Genomic DNA, 8,423 nt, shown 5'->3' with positions numbered 1-8,423 from the left:
AGTCATATTAACATGTTCTATTAGACTATAACTGTTTATTTAGACATTTCATATTAGACATGTTTATATTAGACATGTTTATATTAGACATGTTCATATTAGAACATGTTCATATTGACATGTTCATTTTAGACATGTTCATATTAGACATGTTCCATATTAGACATGTTTCATATTAGACATGTTATTATTTTAGACATGTTCATATTAGACATGTTCTATTAGACATGTCATTTTAGACATGTTCATATTAGACATGTTCATATTAGACATGTTCATATTAGACATGTTCATATTAGACATGTTCATATTAGACATGTTCATATTAGACATGTTCATATTAGACATGTTCATTTTAGACATGTTCATATTAGCATTTCATATAGCTGTTCATATTAGCATGTTCATATTAGACATGTTCATTTAGGCATGTTCATATTAGACATGTTCATATTAGACATGCTCATTTATTTATAACAGACATCATGGAATCATTTGTTTTATTCATGCCGATATGTTCATTGGTACATAGAAACAATATAACACAATAAGGTTATTAGCTGTTTTTAGAGAAACAATACCAAAGTGGTCAGCCCTGCCTCTTCAGGCTATATAGTGTTGTTCAATTTTTATTTTTTTTACAAACATTGGAGTAAAACAAGCTTTCTGATGGGTATGACAGTTGAAGTAAGCTCATGAGGCATTTATAAATTATATTCTTCAAGAATCAATGGGTACATATAGAAATAATTTATAATAAAAAAAAATGTAGCAACTAAGCATTCTAGTTTTAAATTAAGAAAAGCAGAGGTTTGTCAATCTGAACAAAGCATACTGCACACCCAAATTAGGTCAAATAGAACTGTGTACAGTATATGGTTAATCCGACAAAATTCATGCACACCAGTTTTAATCTCTTAACAACTACTTTCTTCATATATTTAGTCAYTGAAAATCTGAATTACAAATGTGTATATAAAATCATTGAAGTCAAATTCTTGGGTTTACAGTAATCTAGTCTGTTTGGTTGATTCTTGTTGTTTCCTCTGGATTCTTCTTTTCCAAAATGATTTCCCTGTCAAAAACAGGTCAAGGTCAGTCATGGACAACAGTTTTTATGCTAAATTTAACCCATTTGCTCACTGTAAGACAAACCTGAAGACCTGTGCCTGCTTCCGGAAATGTCTCAGTTTGTCAATTTCCTGAGCCAGTCTCCTCAAATCATCTCCCTCAAGGGCCGGCAGGGTAGGTTCCTGTTGGAATCAGTTCACAATAGGTCCCTCAAACTTGAATATCTGTCTCTACTGTGTACTCATCCTTCGTACCCCTGAGTGGTATGAGACAGGGAAAGCTGGTTCAGTGTTTGACTAATAGCACACAGGCTATGACGCTCAGGTGTGTATACRTGCGTACGTGTGTTTGTGTGTGCGTGTGTGTCTACTCACATCTCCATCCCTAAGGCCCGATTCCAACAGCCCACTGAGTGCATCCACATTGTCATGACAACGGTGGTACCGACCCCCAGTTTGGTGGGCCAGTTTCTTCAGAAAGTCATTGGCTGAGCTGTCAGAAGTGTAATAGAGGGTCATAGTGAGCGTCATCGTGTAATAGATTAAATGTACAAATCAATCAATGTACAAATCCATCAATCATATAGTCAGACCTGTCTGTGCAGTTGAATGAGACAGTGTGAATAGTAATGTGGTTCCCTGTGGTCAGTCTCTCCGTCTCTTTCAGCACCAGGCTGCAGCTGGAATCTGGCTTCCCATCACTCAGCAGGTACAGGCCCACACTGTCCCCAAACCTACAGCCAGTCTGAGGAGTATACATACAGAGGTTATAACATGACAAGGAGCATACAAACAGAGGTTATAACATGACATATATAAACATAATTGGTTAACATGACATATGCCATGTACCAAGAACAGCAGGTACAGGCCCACACTATCATCAAACCCTCAGCCAGTCTGGGCAACATACATATGGAGGTTATAACATGACAGTTATTACTTAACTTCACTAGGGTAGGGGGCAGCATTGGGAATTTTGGATGAAAAGCATGCCCAAATTAAACTGCCTGCTACTCAGCCATAAAAGCTAGAATATGCATATATTGGTAGATTTGGATAGAAAACACTCTGAAGTTTCTAAAACTGTATGAATGATGTCTGTGATATAACAGAACTAATATGGCAGGCAAAAACCTGAGAAAAAATCCAACCAGGAAGTGGGAAATCTGAGGTTTGTAGTTTTTCAACTCATTGCCTATCGAATGCACAGTGTCTATGGGTCATATTGCACTTCCCAAGGCTCCCACTAGAGCCAACAGTCTTTAGAACCTTGTTTGGGCTTCTACTGTGAAGTGGGGGCGAATGAAGAGGGATTGAGTCAGAGGTCTGCCAGAGAGGCATGAGCTGACCACGCACGTTCACGTGATAGTTAGCTTGCGTTCCATTGCAATTCTGCAGACAATTCTCCGGTTGGAACATTATTGAAGATTTATGTTAAAAAACATCCTAAAGATTGATTCTATACATCGTTTGACATGTTTCTACGGACTGTAACGGAACTTTTTGACTTTGTCTACACCTAGTGATCGCGCCTCATGAATTTTGATTACTGGGCTAAACGCGCAAACAAAGGAGGTATTTGGACATAAATGATGGACATTATCGAACAAAACAAACATTTATTGTGTAACTGGGATTCCTGGGAGTGCATTCTGATGAAGATCATCAAAGGTAAGTGAATATTTATAATGCTATTTCTGACTTCTGTTGACTACAACAACATGGCGGATATCTGTTTGGGTTGTTTTGGTCTCTGAGCGCTGTACTCAGATTATTGCATGGTGTGCTTTTTCCGTAAAGTTTTTTAAAAATCTGACAGCGGTTTCATTAAGGAGAAGTGGATCTAAAATTCCATGCATAACAGTTGTATCTTTTAGCAATGTTTTTATTTGAGTATTTCTGTAAATTGATGTGGCTCTCTGCAAAATCACCGGATGTTTTGGAACTACTGAACATAACGCGCCAATGTAACTCAGATGTTTGGATATAAATATGAACTTTACCGAACAAACATACATGTATTGTGTAACATGAAGTCCTATGAGTGTCATCTGATGAAGATCATCAAAGGTTAGTGATTAATTTTATCTCTATTTCTGCTTTTTGTGACTCCTCTCTTTGGCTGGAAAAATGGCTGTGTTTTTCTGTGACTTGGCACTGACCTAACATAATCGTTTGGTGTGCTTTCGTCGTAAAGCCTTTTTGAAAATCGTATCTTTAAAATGGTGTAAAATACTTGTATGATTGAGGAATTTTAATTGTGGGATTTCTGTTGTTTTCAATTTGGCGCCCTGCAGTTTCACTGGCTGTTGACGAGGTGGGACGCGTCCCACATACCCTAGTGAGGTTAAACCCGTCACCTGCAGGGCCTCCAGAGTGTTGGTTCCCCCATGGGTGTTGAGCTGATATGCCCACTGCACCGCGTCGCGGCATGCCTCCTCTGTAGGCTCCTGCAGTGCCGACGCCACACCTTCACTCCCTCAGAGAACGCCAGCAGAGAGAACCTGGGACACAGTCGAGAAGGGGTCTGGGTTAGATATGACAATAACCAATGGGTGTGAGTGTAGCAGGGGTGAGATGGTTATATGAACATAATGAACTTAGTAAGTATAACAGTAGTAACAACCACAGTATACAACCACAGACTAGAATAAGATGTTATTTAAATTTCTACTGTCACATTGCCTGTAATTTTCCTCTATGAAACAGACAGATGGATAGAAAGAGAAACGTGAGCCTGTTTGTCTAGGCCAACACAGAGTCCTTTTTCATTATTTTTCTGGGATAGTCAACAGTGGAAGTGTCGCAGGTAAGCAAAGCTTTTTAGGTTTAGTTTACCTGACTGTGTTGTGATGCAGCTGTTCCCAGATGAGAGGCGCAGCTTGGTCTTCAGCTCCCCCAGGCAGGGAGCCATGGAGCCGGACACATCCAGCAGCACACACACCTCCCTCTCCAGCACCGTCCCAAACACACGCCTGCTACCTGGGGAGGAAGTGAGCGGAAGGAGCCAGACACTATGGTTTCTTCAACCTTCAATCGGGCATTCATAGATATTTCAGTACTTTGGTACCATATAATTAGAATGACTAGAACAGAGGTCTTCAGACAAGATACAGAGACAGTGACAGAGACATAGAGCGAGAGAGAGGCATACCAGAGAGCAGCCATTGCAGCCTCTGTATGTAGCGCAGCAGGAGTCTCTCAGTCTGAGTAAGGTACTGTTTTAACTCTCCTGGAGTCAGCTGCAGGTGCTTCACCATCCCCTGAAACAACAACCACAGACAGAGACAGGAGGCTCAGACCAGCATGGGAGTGGATAGATAGCTGGTTGGATAACCTGATATTATTATTATTTAWAATCAAATGTAATTATTTTTTCACCATTTGGCCGCATTGGACATTTGTACTCGTACTTGAACTTAGTTGCTAGCATTTTAATTTGTATTTATGCCAAAAGATGTTATTGAAGCCATTCTCCTCTGACTCACGTTGATGTGGACACTGGGGAAGATGGAGCWGTATTTGGCAGACACTCTCTTGAGGACCGAGGGGACCAGCTTCTTATGATGAGTACAGTCAGGTCCAGACACCAGCTTATAGATGTCAAGCTTCTGCCTCTTAATACTGAACCTCTTCAGCCACTACAGGTCAGGGCCAAGAGACATATGAGAAAAAAATGCATATTGGCCCCTCCCCACACACACACACATTTTTAGCACATTGCCTTATCAGACCGACTTATAATAAGAGCATTTAAATAAGGCGGCTGATGTTAGATGAATATATCAATCTGATTGGTTGACTTGATGATTGGCATGCATTTCTGATACTGCACCCGATTGGTCGAGTAGATCTCTTCCTGCTTTGGCAGAGTCACTAAGGGGATGGACTTTCGGACACTTTTAGGTTTGGGGTAAGACTTGAACACCACACCTAGGTCAAGACAATAGGGAAAATACAATCACAACCCAAAAAGTCAACACGCACACATGAGCACGCACACGTGCGTGCACACACCACACACACACACACACACACACACACACACACACACACACACACACACACACACACACACACACACACACACACACACACACACACACACACACACACTCTCTCTTACCCAAGTTACCATCTTCCAGTAGAACACAGACTGGGAGACCTGAGAAGGCTTCCTCTGCTTGGCTTTAGTCTCTACTGGACCCCAACCAGTCATGGGCTGTACTGAAGGAGAAACAACAAACAAACAAGCTAACTAATAAAAGGCTATATCAATTTTACATCATACAATTATTTAAACTTGAAAAAAGACCTCATCCTTTGTATACAAACTAAAAAACATCTGCAGTTTGTATTATCAAAACACAACGATTCATCTCATGAGTGTATCCCTGGGAAAACAAAAATATAAAAACAACAACAACAATAACAACAAGAAAGCTAGTCTGAGGTAGACGGGTAACGTTTTAGTAGAGGACAAAAATAGAGCTGAGTCATCCTTCATTCAGTACACTGAGGGGAGAAACCCTGACCCTGGCTGACAGGGTGGTGATGAACCTGAGGGGAGAAACCCTGACCCTGGCTGACAGGGTGATGATGTACCTGAGGGAGAAACCTAACCCTGGCTGACGGGGGTATGATGTACCTGAGGGAGAAACCTGACCCTGGCTGACGGGGTGATGATGTACCTGAGGGAGAACCCTGACCCTGGCTGACGGGGTGATGATGTACCAGGGGAGAAACCCTGACCCTGGCTGACGGGGTGATGATGTACCAGGGAGAATCCCTAACCCTGGCTGACAGGGTGGTGATGTACCTGAGGGAGAAACTCTAACCCTGGCTGACGGGGTGATGATGTACCAGGGGAGAACCACTGACCCTGCTGACGGGTGTGATGTACAGGGGAGAAACCCTGACCCTGGCTGACAGGGTGGTGATGTACCTGAGGGGAGAAACCCTGACCCTGGCTGACAGGGTGATGATGTACCTGAGGGGAGAAACCCTGACCCTGGCTGACAGGGTGATGATGTACCAGGGGAGAATCCCTAACCCTGGCTGACGGGGGTGAGTGTACAGGGGAGAAACCCTGACCCTGGCTGACAGGGTGGTGATAGTACCTGAGGGGAGAAACCCTGACCCTGGCTGACAGGGTGATGATGTACCTGAGGGGAAAACCCTGACCCTGGCTGACAGGGTGATGATGTACCAGCGTGCGCGAAGAAATCTCCTAATCACCCTGTGCTGACGTTTACACAGCGGCCATGCGGAGGTGGGTTGTGTGGTGATGTTACGCAGGCGGAGAAGTTCCTGCCCTAACTCCTCTGGTGCGTGACGGTGCGTGGTCTGTCTGTCTGTCTGTCTGTCTGTCTGTCTGTCTGTCTGTCTTGTCTGTCTGCTCGTCTGTCTGTTCTTGTCTGTCATGTCTGTCTGTTCTGTCTGTCTGTCATGTCTGTCTTGCTGTCGTCTGTCGTGTCTTCTTGTTATTCGAGTTCTGGTCTGTCTGTCTGTACCAGGGGAGAAACCTTGTGCACCCTGTGCTGCGTCTTGCTCGGTTGCTGTTTTGATTGTCTCTTCTGTGCTGTGACTGCGGTGTGCGAGGGAGTATGCCCGCGTAGCCGCGTGGTCGCTCGTGACCAGGTGGCGTGGGGTGGCGTGGCGAGTTATGCGTGCTCGTGTACCAGGAGAATCCCTAACCCTGGCTGACAGGGTGATGATGCTTACTTAGGCGGTAGTAGAGTCCCCTAACTAGCTAAACGGGGTGATGATGTACCAGGGGAGAAATCCCTAACCCTTGAGCTGAGGGGTGATGCTGTACGACAGGGCGCAGCAGTTTCGCCTAATCCCTGGCTGGACAGGTGCGGTGTGGCTGAGTGCTGTGCATCGCCTGAGGGTGACGAACTCGCGTGGCGACCGTGCTGGCTGAGTGCAGAGTTATGAGTTACCAGGGGAGAATCCCTAACCCTGGCTGACTGCGGGGTGGTGACGTTACCATATCAAGTATACTGCTATCCCGAGAAAGAATCCACCTCAACTCCTTGTCCTGACTTGGTACGTAACATGCACCATCAACATTTGTCTGCCGCTGATGCAGAAAAAAGTAATTATAGCTCTGTATATATTACATCAGGTTGTCTACTGCAATGCTCTTGATACCTATTCGAGCGAACCCTGACTACCTGTGGCACTCGACGCACTAAATAGAAGCTTCGAATGGTAAGTGCTAACACTGCTGTCTTTATAGGTGAGAATCACCTAGACCTGGCTCTGACCTCGCGGACAGCCGAACGCTGAAAATAGAAATGTTGTAACCAATAGTTTGTGCCGAGTGCAATCCCAGGTTCTATCCCTCTGCAGCTTTGGACACAAGAGGGGGTGAATTGATTTCAAGGTATGTTATCCATGTGGGTGAACCTGAACTACAGCCATTACATGGCTAACTCCTCGTCATATCGCTTAAAATCGGCGTGTGGTGCCGATTTTGTCCTTGCCCGTACATTACCTACACCGTTGACGTGATGATGTGACCGGACGAATCCCTAACCCTGCGCTGACGGTGGTGATGATGTACAAGGGAGAATCCGCTTAATCCCTACAAAGTGACGGCGCAGGCCTCCTAATTCCCAGAATTGCTAAGCGAGTAGATTGAATGCAGTGGTACACCGGCAGGGAGAAACCGCTAACTCTGGCTGACGGGCATTTCTCCTATGGCTAGGAAGTGCACCATTTTTATGGAATGGTCTGTGTACCAGGGATACCCCTGTAGCTCGTGGAGAGGTCATACGAGCGAGACTCGTTGTGGCTAGCTTTAGATTAGTCCTGAGTATGTGTTTATGGAACTCTCCACATGTACTCCTCGGGCTGACGGGGTCCTATGAGTTGGTGTAGTCTGGCCAGCAGGGTGAAGGTGAACGGAAAGCGCTCTGTGAGCAACGAACCGCACCTTGCTGTCTCTGCCTGGCGGTTCCCCTCTCTGCGCACTGCCCGATTCTCTCCTACGTAACCCTATTACAGGGCTGAGTCATTGGCTCCACTGGTGCTCTTTCATGCCGGTCCCTAGGAGGTTGCGTCACTTGAGTGGGTCTGATCGCGACTGGTCTTCCTTCTGGGTTGACGCCCCCCTTGGTTGTGCCGTGGCTAAAATCTTGGTGGGCTATACATCGGTTTTGTCTCAGATGGTAAGTTTGGTTGTTGAAGATATCCTCTAGTGGTGTGGGGTGTGCTCTTGGCCCAAAGTGGGTGGGTATATCCTGCCTGTTTGGCCGGTATCATTGATGGGCTCCACATTGTTCTCCTGATCCCTCTTGGGTCCTCAGCGCTCCAGTATTATGGCTGCTAGTAGGTTTTTTA

At 44.9% G+C, this 8,423-nt stretch overlaps 1 protein-coding gene across 1 annotated transcript in view; it reads right to left on the bottom strand.

The window, feature by feature from the left end:
* Positions 1–486: 486 nt before the first annotated feature.
* Positions 487–8,423, bottom strand: part of vwa3a (von Willebrand factor A domain containing 3A) — a 13,747-nt gene continuing 5,810 nt past the window's right edge. The window contains 14 exon segments of the mRNA XM_070440335.1: positions 487–1,075; positions 1,156–1,253; positions 1,446–1,563; positions 1,664–1,815; positions 3,434–3,534; positions 3,537–3,577; positions 3,912–3,948; positions 3,951–4,055; positions 4,228–4,336; positions 4,562–4,714; positions 4,909–5,006; positions 5,200–5,217; positions 5,220–5,300; positions 6,866–6,995. Coding sequence (XP_070296436.1) covers positions 1,015–1,075; positions 1,156–1,253; positions 1,446–1,563; positions 1,664–1,815; positions 3,434–3,534; positions 3,537–3,577; positions 3,912–3,948; positions 3,951–4,055; positions 4,228–4,336; positions 4,562–4,714; positions 4,909–5,006; positions 5,200–5,217; positions 5,220–5,300; positions 6,866–6,995 — 1,302 coding nt within the window. The 3' untranslated portion in view covers positions 487–1,014.

The sequence above is a fragment of the Salvelinus sp. IW2-2015 genome, unplaced genomic scaffold (assembly GCF_002910315.2).
Source record: "Salvelinus sp. IW2-2015 unplaced genomic scaffold, ASM291031v2 Un_scaffold2431, whole genome shotgun sequence".
NCBI classification, from domain to species: domain Eukaryota; kingdom Metazoa; phylum Chordata; class Actinopteri; order Salmoniformes; family Salmonidae; genus Salvelinus; species Salvelinus sp. IW2-2015.
This window is presented reverse-complemented; position numbering and strand designations above follow the sequence as displayed.